The sequence below is a fragment of the Lethenteron reissneri genome, chromosome 27, assembly GCF_015708825.2.
Source record: "Lethenteron reissneri isolate LAM-NWPU_2019-01 chromosome 27, ASM1570882v1, whole genome shotgun sequence".
NCBI lineage: Eukaryota > Metazoa > Chordata > Hyperoartia > Petromyzontiformes > Petromyzontidae > Lethenteron > Lethenteron reissneri.
In genome coordinates this window covers 8356951-8379991 of record NC_083805.1, presented here as the reverse complement: position 1 = coordinate 8379991, position 23041 = coordinate 8356951, and the positions used below count along the sequence as shown (strand labels likewise).

The window sequence follows — 23041 nt, the reverse complement described above, 5'->3', positions numbered from 1 at the left end:
AGTGAAATGCACACGACCAACATCAATTGCACGAACTTTTTTTTTTAAATAAAGTGTAATGTTAGGAAATATTATCACTGTAATTGGATATTTAAAGTCAAACTAAACCCCAATATAAAGCAAGCATATAAGCCACTATATTTTTACCACTTTCATTACATTTGCTCATATATCTCAACTTGCCAAAACAACGTCTTTGTCTAAACCACTATTATCGAATTGAGGTTTCAGGCCATTCGATACGAATACAAATCAAAACTTTCTAGTTTTTCAATTATTTTAATGTAGATCAACAATACCTGCCCTAAGATTGAGTAAAAACAAAGAATAATTTCACCGTAAAAAAATTCAGAAAAATAACTGTGTAAGGGGCTTGCCAATTCACTCATGGGGTATTATCCATCAGTTTAAGGGCCATCCAAATTCACTTTCCCAGTAAAGTTTGTTTACAAAAAACAATCCCTGGGCCAGTTTGAATTCAGTGACGCGTTATTAGCAACATTTAGCTCATCAAGCCCTTTCTTACTATAGCAGACCATACAAATGCACTTGTCATTTTAAATAAAACATTATCATTACTTATTTATCCAGGAAAGCCGCACTCAGGCTTCGGAGTCTTTTTCCTGAGGTTCTTGCATTAGGTTTCTATTTAAATACGTTTTGAGCCAAAGTATGTGTGTTTATACGTGGAAGAAGACGGCACCACCCGGAATAAAAAAAAAAAAACATGCATCATGGGACCTCCTTTGCCAGTACCAAAATTTACTAATAGGGGGTTTCCCCTTTTTTCTGGCAACAAAACTGATAGCTTTTGCAAGGAATCATGCTTACATTAACCACAATACTGTTTTGTGTTTGCATTTGACTGCAAGTATTGTGGTTAATGTAAGCATGATTCCTTGCAAAAGGTATCAGTTTTGTTGCCAGAAAAAAGGGGGAAACCCCTATTAGATGGAAACAGATGGACATTAGTTCGTTTTCTCTATTGCCTTATCATGGCGAGCCAGGGTATGGCACCTTGATGCCCACAAGAAAGGCGTTTTGCAATGTTTGTGTAATTTGCCAACCCCCCGCCCACGCCGTCGCTGCTTCCACAGTGCTGGATTACGGGCCCACACCACCACCATCGCCCATTGGATTACAAATAAGCCTCATCTGTTTGCGGAACGTTTTATAAATATTTTAAAATCTTTAAATCCAACTTATTGCCCTTGTAGATGTGGTAATTATGTTGTAAAACAAAACTGAAGCGAAGCAAAACTCAAAATTGCGTAAGACTTGTTTAAACCCTTTAAAAATAAACTAACACACGTTACTCGTCTAAAATGATTTCTTCAGCAATGTAATTGAATTCACTCTAAAGCACATACAGCCCCAATAATGTACAGGAAAATAAAAGGACGACACACATTTGCTGTATAGAAAGGTGTCCTCCATTCATCCCGAAACTTTATTTGGGCTCAAAAGAATTGAATTTTAACCAAAGTGACAGTCGCCTCGATCTTCTCTGACCGATAGATGACAGCTGCAAGCCGCACTTCAGCAAAGACAAATCACGCCGCTTCTTCTGATGGAGCCTGATCCACCCTTTCAACCGTGCATTAAGTATCATTCATATTCAACAAGTCCCAAACAATTCCACAGATCAATGAGAAAGCCTTCCCTTTATTATCACAAGTTGTTAATATTACTAATCTACTGTATTTTTATTGGGTTTTTTCTCTCATAATTTTTATTTGTACTTTATTCGTCACCGCTTTAAAACTTAAATACGATTTTTCATGATTTAAACAGCACGTTTATTAATAATAAATTTTAAGACTGGTTAAAACAAAAAAAAAAGCAGATTGTTTCCAATAAACACAATCTGATGCGTGTTAATTTTAATCAGCACCGAAAAAGTAAATTTTGGTTCACAGCAAAGGATTACAAAAATGTTTCCCCCCCACTCATTTCAATTGTCAGTCTCTAGCAATCAATACAACTATCATCACCTTCTCTAGATTGTCCCATCATTTGCTAAAAATCAAACAGTCCTCACGATACAAGTACTACATTACATTAAATAAATACACACGTGTGGAAATAAGTATACCTATAATTATATTTAATTGTTGTGATATAACAGGTAAGATATTTCAGACGGTTCCCAACAAAAGTGTGCTCCAATGAAAAAAAACCACCCGTCTTTTTGCTAACATATTTACCCCAAATATCAATATAGAACATGCAGTATAAAATATGATAATACCGTGGACTTTTCCAAGCATCCCGATATTAGGCTGGTGACATTGTTTGACATCACCGTTCTCAAAACAATCTAATCGCCCTGTTTAGAGACGTGGCATATTTAGCGTATTTGCATACGGAAGTGATGTGTGGTGTATTAAAGTAATAATTCCACTAAGATCAAGTATTTTCAAGGTAAAATAAATCGGACATAAAACTTAATGAAGTGTGGGTGTGTGCCAATGAAATATTTAGAAACTGCTCAGTTGGTGTAAAAAGTGGTCATCGAACATTAAAACGTTGGTCCGTCTCAATACAAAACAATAGCAAGAAGGAAAAGGCCAGCGGCGTGGGTCAACTTGTTGACAACGAGAGGCACAGCAGAACCAACGGTGGCCGTCTCAGATGCGTACACGATCCTCGAGTTGAGTTTTTGCGCCGGGCGAAAATTATTCACCATGAGTGTCTGCTGTGGGTCTTCTTTCGTGGAGAAAAACACAGTGGAGAACTTCTTAATCTGTATGAAGCGAAGCACAAAACAGTCGCGTATGAACAAAAAACATACATGAATGATCACATGTCTGGAACACATACTTAGCAGTAACGATTCAGCGCTTATTAGATACAAATGTATTTTTACACGAATGACACCCATTGAGTTGTGCATGTGAGAATCCATTACAGAAAATGTTCGAAGTTATGCAAATTATATGCTGATGTAAAATGGATAATGGCATGGACACAGTCACAGAAATGAGAGGAATAAAATCTTAAACAATATAAATCGGGATGGTATCAATGATAAACGAATAGATTCTTAAAATCACGTTGCAACTCCAAAATGGCGTTGCAACTCTGTGGGGTGGTGGGGGGGGAAAATTGTCACGTGTCTGTGTGCACATCATGATTTTAGAGAGGCATGTCATCATTGTCAGCAATGCAGTTCACGGGAGAAGTATTATTTCTACCAGTATATGTATATATAGATTATGTAAATGTATTAAAAATGTAGAGCCCTCTGACAGTCCACTGCTGGATGAAGTGCTCCCTGCACCATGGGCAGTCAAGGTGGTTATTTCATTATACGTCACCACTTTTGTCAGTGCAAGTTGGTCGAGATCCAGGACTGGTTCAAATATCACTCGCCACCGACTTCACCCACAGCCAGGAATCGAATGCAGATCAGCAGTCCACTTCCTACCCCTCTCCACCCCACGTAATTGTTCGTATACAAATCTAAATAATAAGGAGGTAAAAAAAAAGGCATTTTCAAACCTGATTTTCATCCATGATAATGGGCTCTTCGAATACTGTCCAAGTAACCACTTCCCCGCAGCCAGGAGTGGTGAGCGATCCAGAATACCGGTAATACTTACTCATGTTAACGTACGATGGAAGCAAATTGTCCAAATTAAACGTGGACGAAAAATTGAGCTTCTGGCCTGCAGAAATGAAAAAGGCATAAACGCAAAGGAGAACACATTAACAGCCAACCCTGCCGACAGTGAAACATTAAAATACTTCGGGGATTATTTGTGATTAACCAGTAACATTATTATTTATACATACACGGTACTAATAAAACTATTTCCACATACAACGTACATTCATATACAGTTCGTGTCGTGAACAGCCATTATCTATCCACTGCCAGATGAAGGCTTCACCAGGTCGTGAAGGGGGAGCCCCACCACTGATGTTGAGTCATCACTCACCACTGATGTTGAGCTATCACTCACCATTTATGTTGACCCTGCTGATAATTTAATTTAGGTGCACGATTCAGTGTCCCAATTCTCCTTAATTTGACCTACGCCTCCCCACCCCTCATCATTACATATTATGAGTACTATAATATATTCTGGAGCGGACATCTCTGTCAACGACATACCTTGGTTTGCCACACTGGGTAGCGCATTGATGATGGTGTTATAATTGTTGTTTGTTGGTCCGACCTTTAATAAAGAAGAAAGAGAGTTTTAAGATGAAAGCACTGAAAAAAACATCACATATATGCTGCTCTTTTAAGTTGTTTTCAATGATGTCAACCACGTCTTTTGTGCATGTCACTCTCTTGCCAACTCTAGAAATGTGCACGGCGAGGACAACCTGTATTAGCATGTACGCAATAATGTTTAGAGCCACAAGTTTTTCAAAAAAGTGTCCACATGCACTATTCATGGCCAGAATCGTTTGCATTACCTACTATAATCACCCAAAAATGTCTGTCCGTCCCGCGCGTGACGTCACTCCGCATGAGGCCCACCCCACCTCATTAATATTCATGAGCGGGTGGATTTTTACACTAACGCAGAGGAAGGTCGATCTGAATTTAATTACTTATTACGCAAAGTCGCTTCAAATGACGTTTCTTTGCAGAAAGTGACGCTAAAAAATAAATCTACGCAGCACAGTGCTACATCCGTGCGTGACGTCACTGCATAGAGCCCCCCCCCCGCTTCATTGATATGCATGCCCACGTGGCAATTTACAGTAACGCACAAGAAGGTCGCGCACTCCACATGCTGCACACCTCCCCTCATTTAATAATCATAAGCGGGTGACGTCACTCCACATGCCGCACCCCTCCCCAATAACCATTAGTGAGTGACGTCACTCCACATGGGGCAACCTCCCCCCCCTCATTAATAATCATGAGCTGAACAATTTTTCTATTGAATATTTCAGATTTACTGCAATATACACCAGTCCTTGGACGGGCAAAAAAAGCTCGTGGTTATATAATATTGATATTCAAAGTAAAATAAACATACAATGGGCTTCACTTATGGAATACTAATGCATCATATAACGACTGAAAACTATTTTTTTTAATGAACAGGTGGAAAAATGAAAAATAAACAGTCTTGAATTCAAGGCAAGGAGACCAGTGTTAAGTCCAGCCAAGATCAGTTAAACTATTAAACTAATTACAATTTACCAGGTAAGACCCAGAGCTATCTAGCTCTGTTTCAGAAGCGACCTGGCCACAAACAATAAAGCGGCTTATCACGTACACATTTATAGCAAGCAAATACGCTAAAAACTAAATGTTTCTAAAATGTAGAAGAAGAAAAAAAAACGGAGGACCCGGAGAAAAATTCACGTGACCACGTGGATTTTATATTCCTCTTGGAGTTCTCGGATCCCGGCCACCACCCCCTGAGGCCACCCCCCCCCCCCCCCAATGTCAAGGTCAAGGACGACCCCTGGGAAAATGTCCTCGAGCCGACCTCGAGGCCGAGAACGGTCGTCCTCAAGGAGGACACGAGAAAAGAACACGCATGCCAACTGTGCACGCAAACAGCCCAACAATGATGGGTGCACATATAAAATCAACTTACTGCATATAGGAAGCCAAGAACGGCCAATCCATCCTTTTCATTCTTTGCTCCGTCAAAGGTCAAGTACTTGGCGTTATAGTGAACAATATGAAGCTACAAAAAGGAGGAGAAAAGAGAAATGAAAGACTGTTAGCCTCAAAATAACCAAGATATACAAACATAAAAAGCAACGTCAAGAAAACTGCTCAACTATTCCTTTGCTTAAAAAAATACAAGTTAATGTATACGCTAGACGTCATGGTTTAATTTCTTCCCCTCAGAAAAACAATAGAAGCAATGCTATTGTTTTGCAAACCACTATGCAGGCAATCAAACAATTCGTTGGGCAATACTTGGTAAAGTTGTGGAAGGAAGTTGTTTGCATGTTTTCCCCTCACAATTATGAATCAATACAAGCAAGCACGACACATTTTATGGAAACAATGAGGCGAGGATTGCACCAACTTTTTGTACGCAAGCAGTAGGGGGTGTAAGGCTTCACCCACGCTGAGATTTATTGATTTGTCGCGATTCAGGATCGTGACATCATTGCTTGATTGTTTTTCTTTTAGGTTTTTTCGGTAAAGTCACGTAGAAGGAAAATAATAAAATAATAAAAATAAAACATAATAAAATAATTATCACGACGTTTCGGCCACAACGCAAGCAGCCGTCCTCAGGTGAAGACCAGGTCTGTCGGGGGAATTAATTCAGACGCTGTCTCCCCGACAGACCTGGTCTTCACCTTAGGACGGCTGCTTGCGTTGTGGCCGAAACGTCGTGAGAATTATTTTATTATGTTTTATTTTTATTATTTTATTATTTTCCGTCTACGTGACTTTACCGTAAGAACCAAGAAGATAAATCCCTGCAGTCACGAAAGCTTTAAATCGAAATTCATTGCTTGATTGTTTTTAATTCATATGCAATGTGGTGGAGACCGTGGTAACCTCCTGGAGCTGGCTGACGATGGCGGAGGTAATCTTCAATGGTGTCAAGGGCGCCTTGACGTTCAAATGACCCCGACTTCGCCCACCCACTCAGCCGATGCCCGGACCGATATATCTCACAGTTAGCTTAGGTTATCTCGACATCGTAAATGCCGATGGGCTGAGTCGCTTGATGCTACACATCCACAGACACCTTGTTATTGAATGGGTTAGGTGGTGTACCTAACATTTAAAAGATTTAGCCCATTTCAAGTGTCAGACAATTCGACGAGGCATTTCGTTTACTTAAAAACTGTGAAGGATCCGACCCTGTGCCCTTGCCTCGCTTGCCTACTGGGTCCTCTGCCTACAACCTGGCTGAAGGTCTATCGGGTTCGGAGGAGGGGCCTGTGATTTATCGATATATTTGACACAACCTACGACGCAAAACATACGCCGGTATCGAGATCAAATGGTCACTTGCGTCGCTCAGCAGGTACAGCAGACACTGGTGTCGGCAGCGGTCAAGTGATCCCAATACGTAGAACACGTAGGAATAAAAAAACCCATAGTTTTTACACGAGCGAATCGAATGTGCTGGTCATGAGTGAGTTTAGGAATGGACATGAAATTGATGAATCGATGCATCATTACACCTCCCTAATAAACAGCACCACTCATTCTTAACCGGCATCTCTCACCCCACGATATGAATGCATTGGCGATACACGCACGCACGCGCGCACATCTATAAAGCCAGCCACAGATTCCCATACAACCCTTGCGATTGTAATTGGTGCAAAACTGGTAATTGCATGCGGTGCGAAAGCCGCTCACTTCAACGGGGAATTGCTTGCCATTGATGGTGTGCTCGGATCCCGGTCCGTGTGGGTTCCCCCAGTGAAAGTGCATCTGGACAGCATTGAAGGTGCCTGGCAATCCACCGCCACTCACGGCCATTTCCCCTTGCAAGTCAACCTGCACTGTGGGCACAGACGCGTCGCACGGCGGCATGGGCTTTGTATTTGCACTTCAAACAACCGTTTGTTTTTTGCGTTATTTGTTTTTTTTATCCTTTATATTAAGTTCACTTGCTTGCTTGCGTGCTTGCTTGCGTGCTTGCATACGACCGTGCAAATATTTCGGTCGTTTTTTAACCCACTTCCTGTGATCCAATCGAGCTGACATTTTCCACACAGACTCGTGCGTGACAATTAATTTTCGTGAAAAATTTTTTCCAAAATTTTACACTGTTTAGGGAAAATGTTTTAAATATTTAATTACCAATTGCTTAATGCTGGCAGACAATCATCTGACCCATAGGTGGCAGCCATCTCAAGCCAGAGGACGAGAGGACTCTAGCCGCCACGCATATAAAGGATTTATAGTGAAAAACTTTGTTTTTACGGGTTAATTTTTTAAATCCTTTATATTAAGTTCACTTGCTTGCTTACGACCGTGCAAATCTTTCGGTCGTTTTTTAACCCACTTCCCGTGATCCAATCGAGCTGACATTTCGCAAACAGTCTCGTTGTGCGTGACAATGTATTTTCGTGAAAAAAAATTCCTAAATTTTACACCTTTTAGGAATTTTTTTAAATATTTAATTACCAATTGCTTAATGGTGGCAAACAATCATCTGACCCATAGGTGGCAGCCATCTCAAGCCAGAGGACGAGAGGACTCTAGCCGCCCGTTTCAAAGACCAATGTGGGCTGGGTTGTGGCCCATTGAACACGCATATAAAGGATTTATAATGAAAAACTTTGTTTTTACGGGTTAATTTTTACTCTCTCTCGAATTCGCTAGCGTGGAGACGCGCATGCTTGGGATTGCACCGAGGAGCGAAAAGGAGGAACACGTGGATATGAGACATCACGCTGGCTAAAAGGTCAGTAGGCTCGGGTAGAACGTGACAGTGATGAAGGTTAATTATGAAGTTGGGCAGCCAAAGGAGGGAGTGTGTTCGAGAGGACGTCCACTGCCGAGATGGAGCAAAGAAAACGTCTCAACAGGTGCCCGATGGATTTATTCTATCGCGAGACGTGGCGACGGCTTGTGGGAGGCCTTCATCCAGCAGTGGATAAATCATAGCTGTTGATGAGGATTTTGACATTTTTTTTTTACACGTTTAAATAACAAACAAAAAAAAATCACGAACAGTTGAGACTTTCAATTAACACAAATGAACTCCTTACCGGTGTGACCATTGTTTTGTATGGACCACGTGACACCAGCAGGTGTCGAGTCGTAGCCAATGAATTTGAGCTTCTGGAGCGTCGTGTTGCGTTTCACACTATTCGTGTGGATGTCGATGGGAGACTGACTGGTACCGCCGCACGTGGGGCTGTTTTTATACCACTTGCTTGGACCTTCACAAAAGGCAGATGGCATAGAATAAAAAAAACAACGTTGTCCACCGAATATACCGCCTATGGTGTTTCCGTTGTTCAAATAAAATTAGCTATGCCTCTATAGTCGGATGTGTGGAGCACCAATAAAAAAAACGGGTTGTTTAATTAATTCATGCTGATTACCACCAATGTTAAAATGAACACCAGTGCTGAACATTACAACTAAATGGAGTTATGTACAAAAAATAAGTTTGAACATGTGCTTTGCGTGTTAAACGGTCGTAATATATTAATTATGGCAAATGTCTATGTACTACAAAACTAAATACTTTTACGAGTGTCAAATTAGTAATTATGAAACGTTTACGAAGTTGTAATGTTTTTGGCTAAAATGATACATTAGAATATGCATTAACTCTGATATACATACAATGTTTATTGTTCCTGATTCTAAACTAAATGCAAATTTGCATATCCATGTTACCAGTGCATAAAAACAATGCAGCAAACACCCAGTAAATTGAGCATTAAATGTAGATGGACACAGGCACACCGTAACAAATGTGGTTTGTAACCTGCTTTTCTTTGCAATTAAATAATCATGGACTCCTTACAATTTTTTCGTATGAAACACTAATTAAAATCTCATTTACTTCACATGAAATTGTCTTTTAATGAAAACCGCTTGCTGCTCAGAGCTCCAAACGGCAATGTTAGATGTAATTTCCATTTTCTTACATTAAAAAGGTTTTATTGCTTAAGAGTTACATCACAATACAATTTTTCTACGCACAAAAGATGTGACATTGGTAGGGAAAAATGTCATTTATCACAAGCGAAATTAGACAGACAGCATGGTGTGACTTACCACATTCCGAATCCTGAGAGTCATAACACCAATGTGCTGTGGAATAAAACACAAACAAACTACATGATGATTGCTCACCAGCATCGGACGGAAATATTTCTCAATGGACAATTATATATTTTTGGGTTTTGTAGTTTTATCTACAGTAAAAGGTAAATATCGATTTAAAGCTTTCGTGACTGCAGGGATTCATCTTCTTGGTTCTTTCGGTAAAGTCGCGTAGAAGGAAAATAATAAAAATAAAACATAATAAAATAATTCTCACGACGTTTCAGCCACAACGCAAGCAGCCGTCTTCAGGTGGACCTGTTCTCCACCTGAAGACGGCTGTTTGCGTTGTGGCCGAAACGTCGTGAGAATAATTTTATTATGTTTTATTTTTATTATTTTATTATTTTCCTTCTACGCGACTTTACCGAAAGAACCAAGAAGAGTAAAAGGTAATTTACATATATAACCAGCGAAGTTAAGTTGGCTGCTTTAAGCTCTCGTTATTTATCTCTCCAAGGCTGGAGTCAGCAAAAGCGGTGCACTATGCAGCACACACACACAACACTCGTAAGCAAAAGTGGGGCTTTGCCCAAATTGTCACAGCTTAAGTGTCGCAAGCCACGAGAAGCAAATTACTTGGTTGGTTTAATGATGGTGATCACATATTTCTGTGTTAGGCTCGAGGCTTTGATGAATTTTGTGAAGCCGAGGTTGACCACACACTATGCATGAAGCGACTCAGCTTTCGAGGCACACATTTTATGGGCCCAAATTATAAAAAAAAAAATCAGATTTTTTTTCTTCTTTTGCCCAAGGTCCCTTTGAGAACGTCTTTATATTGTACACGAGTCACTCAGACATTACTATGCGTCCGTGTCATATGAAATAAAACCATGATCGAGCTCGAGGGGCTTGTCAATCTAGTGCCAAAAAAAATATTTTCATTTGGCACAATTGTCACAAAATGCCGCCAACATCATTAGTGCAGGTGAAGTATTACAGCTGCATAACCACAAGACAAATACAAAAAAACGAGCTACATAACCACAAGCCAGTATAAATTACTTTCCAGCATGCTGTTCTCAAGGAACCCAGGCAAGTGTGTGTGTTTAAATCCTACTGTGCAGCAAACAGCTCATTAATTATGGATTACATGTGTATCTTATATATGCATTTACTCTCACTCAAAACACACAATCATTCTTCACCGAAGCAACAGACATGACCGGCGGACACGACGTGAAGTACCTATAAGCCACGTCAAATCAATTGACACGAATGCTTCATTTGCAATCACTCTCTTCGTGGAAACAATAACGTGATACCAATGGCGGAGCCAGGATTTTCAGGTAGTGGGGGGCAACCCCTCCAGCAATGAAACACGATAGAGGCGTTGTTAGTAAGTCAGGACTTGTCGCTTGCTTTTTATTCGACGCGTGTGCGGCGATGGTGCAGCCATCGATCGAGGGTCGAATTCGAACCGCGTTGTGTGATCGGCATCGCGCTCGCTGAAGGTGAATGCCTTCAGGGAAGTCGTGTACTCTATACGCAACTGCGCACAATTCTGAGTCACTTATCACTGCTTTGCCGTTACTCATTGCCAATTATGGACACAGACTATTGTCCTATCATCTCATAGAGTCACTGGCACGTAATAATATGCTACACAGTGGCAGTGGGGATCGCAAAATGCTTATTTATTACTAATAAACCCCAATGATCGAAATTAGGGATTTCGATCGGATCATTGGGGGGGGGGGGGCACGTGCCACCCCCCCCACTGGTTCCGCCAGTGGTGACACGGTCGTGAGGGCCCAATCACGTGAAAGCGCCATCGCACCCCCACTTAATTTCGTCAATTAAAGGAGTTCGCCAATCTCCGATAACTACCCCATCCAGAAAGATTATTCCTAGATACATTAAATAAACGTTAACTAACGTGTCAAGCGAGGTCAAATTATTGTCCGTCCTGTGGTTTTTTTTTTGCGGAAAAACCAGCAAAGAGCAAAGGAAGCAATGATTTCGATTTAAAGCTTTCGTGACTGCAGGGATTCATCTTCTTAGTTCTTTCGGTAAAGTCACGTAGAAGGAAAATAATAAAATAATAATAAAAAATAAAACATAATAAAATAATTCTCAATAAAAATTACTTCCCTTCTACGTGACTTTACCGAAAGAACCAAGAAGAGGAAGCAATGCTTGCCGAGGGTCGCCAAAGATAAATAGAATGCGTGCAGAGAAATGCCAGGTTGCAGCTCCCTCTGTGTGTTGGACAGATTTTTTTTTGCAGCACATCCGGGAAAGATAAAATAAAAGTTTTGGCAAGCTACACAGGTGGACAAATAAAGCCACGCTCGATTTGGAAAGCTCGACTCGTCGCCCACGTTTGTACATCTCAATGCAAGAGGCCGTCAAGGTCGAACCAAGTAAATTGGAAATTTAGTTGATGGATATTTGTGGTGTCTTCGACTTTAAGAAGACAACATACTTTGCATGGTTTTAGAAATTGGCAATTCATATAACGAGGGAATGATTTAATACGTGGTAATACAACAATGGCAGAATGAATTCCACCACAGTAAAATTACGTTAAAATTTAAGGAGCATTTCCAATGCAAGCTGTCTGAGTGTACCTTTAACAACCCCACGTCTGCAGTGTTATGCTCTGAACTGTATTTAAACCATGCAATTAACTTTCAGAGGTGTTTGATGCTAATAGGCTTTCTGACCTCTTTAAAGCGAGTTGATCATTTGACATTGATGCAAAGCAGTATTTTAAATGAAGCTTATGTTTAAATAGCTGGTACCACGTGACATCGTGCCAATGCGACACTAATTGCATTCAACATTAAAACACATCCGATGTAACAGTTTTTTTTATGCCCGGTCTACTTACATGCCGCTTTTAATGTTCCAAATCAAAGCAATTCACATGCAGCTTTCACAACGAACATGTTTAAATCATAACAAGGAATAACACACGCCTACCGTAAGTTCTCACAGTGTAAATTTAGCTACTGTATGAAAAAACAGTACCCACAAGTTTGCCTTTTCATCCACGAAAATGCCATGGTGAGTAATTATCTTAAATAAATAGATCTGACGGCAACCGTAAAGAGAACATTGCCAACAGATGATGGCACACTTACAGCCATCACTCATTCGCATTGATTTGAAATACGGTGCAGTAAAATACAAGCCCATAGTTATTAAAATATATATTCCCCATTGGAGTTTCCTCTTTAAGAGACGCTCACGTCACATGAATAACCCGAACGAACATCCCTTGCGGTATTGCAGCAGTGCAGTAATATGTAACGCGTTTCCACACGAACACACACACACACAGACTTACCATCTCCGGACGCACTGGCACGATTTACCCTGGAAATCACAAAGATGACCAACACGCAAACGGTAAGCACGGGGAAATACATCTCTGTCCGCTATTGGAGCTCTCTGCGTTGACACGCCGCGGGTAAGATTGACAAACAAAACACCTGCGCGGTAAGCCTACTAATACAATGAACAGTAACCGGTAACAATAGTGGATAGAGTAGTGTAATAGTACACAACAGGTTGCAGTCGTCTGCTTGCAGAGTGAGCGCTGCAACACTGACGTAAGCCGCCGTGCTCTACAAAGTATCTGCCCGTGCGTCTAGTGTAGTAGTAGCAGACAGAGCTGGACAGAGCGGGGTGGGTGAGTGGGTGGGTGGGTGAGATGTGGGAGGTATGGCTGAGACGGAATGAATGCGCAGGCTCTCAGCGCACGCAGCCGTATTTATCCTCCAGGCTCAGCGCTCCTGGAGAATGGGCGACGAGATCCGATGCTATTGACGATGATGATGCTCTTGCTGCTGCTGCTGGTGATGATAGCGATGATGATGATGACGGTAGCAAGGACAGAGAGAGCGCTCAAGTCGCCCACGCCCCGTTGTTGAGGGCGCAGCGTGCGTTCAAGTGCGCGCAGCAACAACACAATGCAGTCTCGTCCACGTGCGGATTGGAGTAAGGTAATCTTACCGGTTTGTTTGCTTCGATGTAATCTCCTTAATGATTTTTGGACCTGCGACGGCACCGATTTCGTGAGCAATTGTGGGAAACAAAAAATACCGTGCCCTATTTGGAATCAATGTGGTATCCCACACCTGATAGGTACACACACGCCTTTTCGGATTCAAACACAACGAGTTATCAAGGAAGAAAGAAACATGCGTATTGGATGGATACTGTAACTTTTTCAAACCAAGGTTTTGCCACTGAATTATTTTTTTTTGACATGGATTGGAAACCAATCTCTGTATCGGTTTAGATATGTTTGTACTCATCAGCAGTCGGGCGTGATGAACTACTGCTGTACTTCACACACGATTGGAACGTGTCAACTGCGTTGGCAAAAGAAGTGTCATATACAGGGGACATTTTTTGTTCAAAAGCGGGTTCTATATACAGTATACAGTAATAGGCGAGTCAGTGAATACCAAGAAGTAATATTGAGTACATCTGCGTGGTGGTTTAAAGCAGTGGAATGAGTAAGGGTTCCACGTGTATTCTGTTTACGCGACAGCGTGCAATGCAGAATGCGGCATGGAGAAATGGGTACAGGGTACGCACGCCGTTACATTATCAGGTAAAATCAATATGCGACGACGGGGTTATCAGCATGAATGGTGGCAGGAACAGGGTTTTTTTTTACGAATAACATTTTATGGTTGCGTTTCGCGAAGTGGGCTACGCCAGATGCTAGCGCTGCAGTTCCTCAGCACGTGACAGAGGTCGCAACCGGGTACCCGATACCCGTAGCCTACCCGATACCCGGCTACCCGTACCCGGTGCGGCCGGGTACCGGTACGGGTAGACCGTGAGTCACTGGTGAGTAACCGTTTGTCACTCATTTCCCAACGTCTTGTCTCTTCTCACAATTCAAGTTCCTAGAGTCAACCCACCCGCGCCTGCAACATGGCTTCATCCCAGAGGTCGCAATCAGGTACCCGATACCCGTACCCGGCCGGGTACGGGTAGGGTACGGGTACGGCCGGGTACGGGTACCCGTTTGCGACCCTGGTGCGGCCGGGTACGGGTAAGGAATCAAAACCCGTTTGCGACCTCTGGCACGTGGGGCGCGCAACCCATGAGGCGGGCAAGGAAGCATTTGGGGGTCAGGCTGCGGCATGGACACCGTGCAGGGAAGAAAAAACAAACATCCGAACGTCTGCGGCAAATGTCATCGCCCACTTTTGCGATGACAAAACACGCGAACACGCAAAACATGTTTTCAATTGCCTACAAACGAGAAGCGACGTCTCTGTGTAACTGTGGGCCTGAGTAATCTCTGTTGTGTTATCGGGGCTGTCGGGGGAGAGAGGGGTGCGGGGAGTGGCGGTCAATTAGTCATGATTAGGGGATGCTAAACAACGTTGAAAACCACTCTCCAAATATCAAGAGTCCAAATTCCAAAAAAAGTGTGTTCTACAGCTCTCTCCCAATCCACTGCTGTATGACCCCCACGCAGTCTGTACTCACCACGCTAGCCGGTGCACTGTTGGTGGCGTGGGAGTCGGGGTGGAGGCGGAGCCGGTTCATGTAACAACAACTCCTCCTCACCGTCACTGACGTTAGCCGTGTGGCCGAGAATCGCATTCGTCGGCCAGGTACATCGAGCGCAGTGCGCTCAGCCATTGCGCGCCAACGCTCAACAACATCGATGCGGTTACACGATCGTAGTGTGCAGGGAATGAAAATAAAATGAAACTAAACAGGGGGACTGGCGTTGATGGCTTCAGTCCGATGTGAAGTGCGGACTGGCTGCTGCCGGTCCCGAGCCGCCCAACACTCAGCGGCAGCAGCAGCGCAAGCAGGGAAAGCGGAGCTCCCAATGAATAGATTTCTTGTTAGAGACGAAGACGTGAAGACAGCGACACATAGGGCCCACATATCAGAAGCCACTGCGAATAATTACTTGCTGTGGAACAGCTGTTGCTTGTTCTGACGACGAGCTGTTTCACACACACGCACGCACAACACCAACAACATTCTACCCCGACATCATGAGTCATTCATCATCGTCCTCGGCAGCCATGATCAGTCCACTGCTGATCAGTCATTTCTATCTCTCACCGTCCTGCGACGTAGGACCGTTCCTGAACACGACGACGAGTCTTTATTAAACTAGTAATTAACAATAACACTACTTTATTACGAAGTTGGGGTGTGAACCTAGGCGATCTGACGTATATTTCTGACCGTGACTAACATAACCCAACGCAGAACACGACCCAACATGGCTTTGATCATGCTCCCCCCAAAACCGCATCCGCACAAACCGTGGCAGATGCACAAATGGAAAATGTGATGCACAACTGGAAAATGTAAAACTATCCAGTGTGCGACTGTGGTCATCCGCACCAGACCGTACAACGCAAAACGACGCAATGTCCCCGGATTCACAGATACGTAGGAGACGTCACGGCGAGACCACTCCGCTGCTCCTGAACGTGAAATTGGCGTTGGTGCTCTGCACCTACATCGAGCCGTACGAAGGAAGAGGATGAACACACGTGGGCTGTGGATGTTTAAACTGGTCCAAGCACCCCCGCCTCCCACATCAACCAGCACCGACCAGCGTGGTGAAGTATGGTCAAATCAACCCCCCAACGCCGACACGACGTGAAGCGGTTTTCATTCAGCAGAGGATTGGCAAAACGACTGAAAAATATTATTATATATTTTTAAAAGTATTCCAAAGCCACTAACGTTTCGGAAATGGCTCTAATGTAGGTCCACTGCCCGGAACGTTAGCCTATTGCATGTACAGTATTTGTTATATGCTAACGTATTCTCTGGATTCCAAGCAACAATTTCCCCCGTGTAAATATTACATTCGGTCGGCGTGCGTGCGTATTGATACACCGACGTTTTAGCGGCGCGTCTTTCTTTTCAGATCGTCCGGAGAAGACGGTAACGACGAATGTGTCGGTTTTCCACCACGACGATAAAAGGGAAACGCGATCGTCTGCGCAACAATAATAACAATGGGCACATTGTACCCTTAAATGGCATTAACTGTGTGAGTAATCCTGAATTGTGGCAAGGCGCAATGGGATTTTTTTTGGTTAAACCTGCTGCATTTCCTGTCCGTATTAAACACCACTCCGAATGTGACCACTTGTACAAAGCGCGATTTTTACAACAAACTAGAAAAAAAATCGCGAAAGCGTTCGTGAAAGTCGGCGCTGTGGCGAACGAGAGAAGTAAAAAAATGTGGGGTCATTTGTTATATTATTTATATCGACCTTATCACCGCGATACAGGGTAAACACAGCGGATAAGCCTGAATAGCAAAGCTCCACAGAAATAGCACAATAGGCTTCAATTATTAACGCAGATTATGAAGGTCACTCGCGGCGTTGGCTTTCAAGTTAAGGTGGATCATTTATATGCTCGCGGATCCGTATGGGGAACGCTGGTAATTAAGGGACTCGACTTCACATAAGAGCAGGGAGAATAATAGTACAAGCACCCTTGTCACGGGGTATTGGATGTCGGGGCATATGAAGTCGTAAAGGTCAGTTGGCAGGTACATTGCAGCCTCGCACGCCTGCAATTCAGCCCTCCTGTCCAAGTTCGGTGGAAAACTCGGGAGAAAAGAAAACGGCTACCACAAGGTAACTGGACTTTGCAAGCCAAGGCAGGCTACCCCCCCCCCCCCGGGTTCAATACGACCTCCCGTCGCAGCATTTGACACGTGGTGGTGGTGCAAGTTCCTTAAAGTGTGAGTTACCTTCCACCTCTACCAAGACGTCTGCGCCAGTCGGCAACATTTTTTTTTATCTCCGCTTATAGAGGTGGCTTTGTAACGCTCCCTCCAATGTAGGGGGCATCTCCCTTCCGCCAGCAGTTGCGTCAACGAGCAATTGCAATGATGCACCTTTATAGGAGTGGGAACGTCTGTATGTATGTAACAGACTATCGCTGGAACATTTATCCGAAGATCTGAGAGCCTGCACGGCTGAAATAACACGGCGTGTGGTGTGTGTGTGTGACTTAATTAGCGGTTAAGCAGCGAAAATGTGGATGAATATGTGCAATGTGTCCGTTTCACGTTGCCTGGCTGTCTGGTGGATGACGGCGTTGGCATTTGAGTCGTGGAGAAGAGTTGGTGGGAGTCTAACCAACAGCTGACGATTCACTCGGTGCACCACCACCACCGCTGCCGCCGTGCGAATAGTTACAACTTCTTTCGCGCCGTACGTAGCCAACCGTGCTAATATCCGAGGTGCGGGACGGTGTGAGGGGGGTGGGGGGGGTGAGGACCACGAAGTAAACACAGACAAAAATAAGCAGTTCTAAAGAAATGAGTAGCGTAATCAGTGACGGATTAAGCTCGTGCGGGGCCTGTAGCATATGTTAAAAAGGGGCCCTAAATAAAAAAAAGAATAATATTAAAACATATATATGTTTTACTTGCCTAGTAAAGTAATTGTAATTTTTCATTTGCTATACAGCCAGATAATACGACAAATCGCTAACCTTAAACAACCAGTCGTTCGTAAAAGTTGAAGGCAGTATAGTACTATAGTAATAGAGCAAGTGCAGAATCACTGAACCGGAATTGACAGCTTGAAAGCATTGAAAGTGCGGGGCCCGTAGCATTTGCACTGAGCGTTGTAGCTTCCTTGATGGCGAGGTGATATGGGGGGGCAGTCGTGGGACCGTGGGGGGCAGGGAGGGGCAGGGGGGGGGTGTGGCACTCGTTGAGGGCGGTGGCGACACTCAGCGGTCTTTCAGGCTGGTATCTTGATGAGGATAACAATCGGTGCGTTAATTGTTTCTCGGGGAGTAAACGCCACTTATCGTGTCTGCACAGCGGGGGGGAAGGGGGGGGGGGATTTGGGCGACTCACTGTCTGGGAAAAGCACCGATAGGAAGGGGCGCTCTCGACCGTTTTAAATGACATGTTTTTAACTTTCTTGTTGCCTTTTTTTCTTACTTCCATCCTCATTGCGGACGTGCGTATGCTGCTTTCATTTGAAACTCGTCGCAGCGAGTTGTGCACCACCTAGAGGCAGAGAACGTTCCTGGTCAGGTTTGGCCGTGAGCCATTGTACAGCCTGTCCTCGTATAACGCGCTAGTTGCGTTCCTGAAGAGCACCGCGTTATGGAAAAATCGCGTTATGACAAATATATAACATACGGTAAAGCCAAGACTGAGGCGCGTGGGTTGCATCTAGAAGCATCCAGCAGCATCACGCCTTGTGTGATGCTACGCCGAGGCAGCCGTACGTACAACCAATTAAACCTACTCGCGCTGCGACGTAGTTCTGTTCGCTCAATCGCGTTTGATCCAATTCGCATCCGCGTTATAAAAAAATGTGTTGCCTAATACATTAATTGTGTTATATCCAATTCGCGTTATGAAAATATGTATTATAGGAGAACAGATTGTATTGTAGAGTACGGTAGAGTACTTATGATTCATCATCTAACTTGCTTGCTACATATCCGAACTATGTGGCTTTTCGTCAACAGCCTAATCGATTTGTTTGATTCTCAGCGCTGTGATTTATGTTATAAAGTTGCACGATGGGGGTGTTTTTGTGTGCAGTCATTGCTAAACTTACTGGGTGAAGGTGAAACTGAAACAACAGCTGTCGAAACAGATTATGTAATAAATGTATTACTCTATCGATTATTGGTATGGATCTTCTGACGAGGAAAATCGCTTAAAATGTGCATGGGCAAATGGTTATACTTTGAATACCTTGTAAAAGTAAAAAAGAAAAATGTTAATTAAAATGTTACCCAATGAAACTGTAAGAATGATTGTGTTTATTTTTTCTGGATTTGGTTGTAGCATAAAGTCACACAACTCTCATTCATTGTCTTTATATAATGTGCACAGACACAACAATACAGAAACCCCAAATAAACAAATGCTTGCATTGCATAACTAAAATAAATCGAGGTCACCTCACCCTTCCACACACTAGGGGCACACATTGTATGCATCTAGAGAAGTGTTCTTTGTACGCCAATCAAAACAACAGTTAGAAATGTGCAAATTTTCACTTGTGGGAAAACAAACGCGATGCCAGATTTAAAAGTTGTGTGCTTAACATCAAATGATCTTGGAAACAAAAAGTTGGTAATATTCACCGCTTTTTTTTCCTACTCTCTTAGAACTATATACTCTTTGGTTCTTTCGGTAAAGTCACGTAGGTATACAATACAATATTTTATTGGATTCCTGCAGTCATGGAAGTTTCAAATATCTTAGAACTATCTGGTAAACACTTAAGCAGGCTTAGACCATCTGAGAATAACTCGGTTTCATCTAATCCCAACCCTAAAACGCCGCAATATAACACGACACACATTATTGGTTCTTTAGGTAATGTCACGTAGAAGGGAAACAATAAAATAATAAAACAATAAACCAATAAAATTCTCACGACGTTTCGACTGCAACACAAGCAATCATCATCAGGTGGATTTCACACCCGGTGGATTTCACACTTGATGATGATTGCTTGTGTTGCAGTCGAAACGTCGTGAGAATTGTATTGTTTTATATTTTTCTTATTTTATTGCTTCCCTTCTACGTGACTTTAGCGAAAGAACCAAGAAAATGAATCCCTGCAGTCACGAAAGCTTTAAATCAAAATATAACACGACACCTTCAGATATAACTATTTTGCCATGTGACTCCATTCACGTCCAACGAGCCCAACGTCTTGGACACCAAAGTCGACTTGGCGAGGACCGAGCGGTGGAGAGTGCGGCTCGACCAAGTGTCCCTGTGCTCAATCTGAACTGCCCAAGGGCCATCGTGACGGTCTGCTCCGCTTACACAGCTGCGCATGAAGCTGCTCACGCCCGTGGTTGTGTGGGTAAGTCCTTGTTGCTCATCAATCACCATTTTTTGCCGTTCTGCTGCTCAAAAGCTAATCTGCAAATATATACAATTAGTTATTTTGGCATCCGATCAATGTACCTCGAGTTGCAATGCGAGAACACGTTGAGCTTGGACGAAGGCTTTCTATATCGCTCTCTTCACAAGAGGCAATATACGCCAACGTAAGCTGCTGCCATTTGTGAAAGGAGAGGGAGACCTGGGTTATTCATTTCTTTTAATGCTGGCTTTTTCTTTCAACAAAAAAATACTGCATTGGTTCATACGTTAGATCTTTGCAGAGGTAATTAGCTTCACTGCTCCATTCACCGTCAGTGCTACAGGAACTGTCAGCTAACAGTATCTCGAATTTTTTTCCTTCTGCCTGCCAGCAGGCATCAAGGCAGTTTTCTTACTTGCCGCAGATTGTGCCCTAGTAATACCAGCAATAGCAAAGGGCATGGCTGCTTTTGATCATGGCCAGTGGTAACGTGCATTGGAACTGCCATGATAGTGGCTTGAACATGACTGGCATCACGTTGTTCCAAAGGTTTACATTTCTGTATGTTGGGGATCCAACGCTGCTGCAATGACCACAGCATTTATGACCACGGCATTAAACTCTTTCTTCTATTGCTGGTGAATCTGCTTTGGGGCTTATGTCTGCAACACTTTCACACCGGCTGACTCGCTCTCAGCCTTTCCATTTACCTGATTAGTCTGCTAAATAAGCGTGGACACCACAAACGTAGTCACGTGTCTGTGACCACTTAAGGGCACGGCTACACACTGGACACGCTCCAGTCTACTTTCTAATCCCTCTGGCGCATGCCACTGCTCAGGCTGCAAGGTCAAGCTGACTTCGGCTTTACAGAGTCTCACCGGGATCTTTGAGGACAACCGATATTGGCTCTCTCTCTGCTGCAGTATCCTATCAGTTATAAGGAAGGAGCCCCCGTTAATTGCCCTCGCCTTGGACAAGCAGACGTTCAGATATTTGCTGCTACTTTGCTCCGATGATTGACCTGCAACTGAAATTCTCCACCAGTGTTCTTGCAACTCCTCGGCATGCTGTATGGCGCTGCTAGCCACCGTGCAACAAACTAAAGCCCTTCCATGTTTTAGCAGGTACCCACAATAATTGCCCCAATTGTCGCGAACCAGAACTAAACATCTGCATATCTCCGTTTCACATTATGTGTTTATTCGCCGCTGTCATTTCCTGTTTTTTTCACCAAGGTCTCCTCTGCCGGTCATTTTTGTGCATCGGTTTAAAGAGGTTGACTGTTTCCTACCCGCATTAACAAATACAATCAATAAATCAATCCATCACAAGGTCACAATGTATACTGCAGTATGTCTTCCCGCTGGGTATTTCATTGAGAGATTTAAGTATTTGCGATCTCGGTCTCCCCTTTGAATGCAAGGGCGGGTGACACACATCATGGTAAGATTCGGCAGGCGATGCTTGTCTGCACATTGTCCGTTAATGCAGCTTTGTTGATATATTTTAGGATTTCTATTGCTGCCTGCTTTGTGTTGTTGCTGTACGTTTTCCCCTGAGCAGCGCTCAACTGGTTTCTGTAAAGCAAGGTTGTAGGCTGATTCTGAAAGCTTGACCATCTCGTGAAAATACCCGTGTCTTATCCACCACGGGACGAGGAACAGGTTCAGCCCCTGTTCCACGAGCACCATCGATTTGTGTTGTTTTCTGATGCGCATTATGGGCACCGTCAAATATTTCTTGACAGGCGTCAACATTTAGTATTACCGAAATGCATTCACATTTCTTATTCATAAATGCGTTCATATTCGCATGCATTCCGATGTATTATTCACATTACCGACTATAATCACCCAGAAATGTCTGTCCGTCCCGCGCGTGACGTCACTCCACATGAGGCCCACCCCCGCGTGACGTCACTGCAAAAGAGCCCCCCCCCCCCCCCTTCATTAATATTCATGCCCGCGTGGAAATTTACACTAACGCACAAAAAGGTCGCGCACTCCACGTGCCGCACCCCTCCCCTCATTAATAATCATGAGTGACGTCACTCCACATGCCGCACCCCTCCCCAATAACCATGAGGGGGTGACGTCACTCCACATGCCGCACCCCTCCCCAATAACCATGAGGGGGTGACGTCACTCCACATGCCGCACCCCTCCACAATAACCATGAGGGGGTGACGTCACTCCACATGCCGCACCCCTCCCCAATAACCATTAGTGGGTGACGTCACTCTACATGGGGCAAGCCCTCCTCATAAATAATCATGAGCTGACCAATTTTTCTATTGAATATTTCAGATTTACTGCAACATACACCCGTCCTTGGACGGGCAAAAAAGCTAGTGTATGTTAAAAGAAAAACCCATTCGCATTCAACTCATTGACTCACTTCACTCTGCGGTTGCTCTGACACGGTGTTAACTTTCTGAGCCACGTTCCTACCT

The 23041-nt window shown here is 43.5% G+C and overlaps 1 protein-coding gene across 1 annotated transcript; it reads right to left on the bottom strand.

Moving 5' to 3' along the window:
- Positions 1-1417: 1417 nt before the first annotated feature.
- On the bottom strand, positions 1418-13516 carry LOC133348502 (carbonic anhydrase 7-like). Its single transcript, XM_061561344.1, has 8 exons — positions 13050-13516; positions 9704-9739; positions 8680-8853; positions 7319-7464; positions 5574-5666; positions 4121-4184; positions 3505-3671; positions 1418-2746 (listed from the first exon to the last, which is right to left on the bottom strand). The coding sequence occupies exons 1-8, from the start codon at positions 13129-13131 to the stop codon at positions 2540-2542; spliced, it is 969 nt and encodes a 322-aa protein (XP_061417328.1). The 5' UTR covers positions 13132-13516; the 3' UTR covers positions 1418-2539.
- Positions 13517-23041: the final 9525 nt, after the last annotated feature.

Excerpts from the sequence above, each read along its gene's own strand:
- LOC133348502 (XM_061561344.1), bottom strand. The coding sequence starts at position 13,131 with ATGTATTTCCCCGTGCTTACCGTTTGCGTGTTGGTCATCTTTGTGATT. Across the intron at positions 3,672-4,120 it reads ACCCAGTGTGGCAAACCAAG|GCCAGAAGCTCAATTTTTCG; the intron begins GTATGTCGTTGA and ends TCATTTCTGCAG. Across the intron at positions 2,747-3,504 it reads TTATCATGGATGAAAATCAG|ATTAAGAAGTTCTCCACTGT; the intron begins GTTTGAAAATGC and ends CGCTTCATACAG.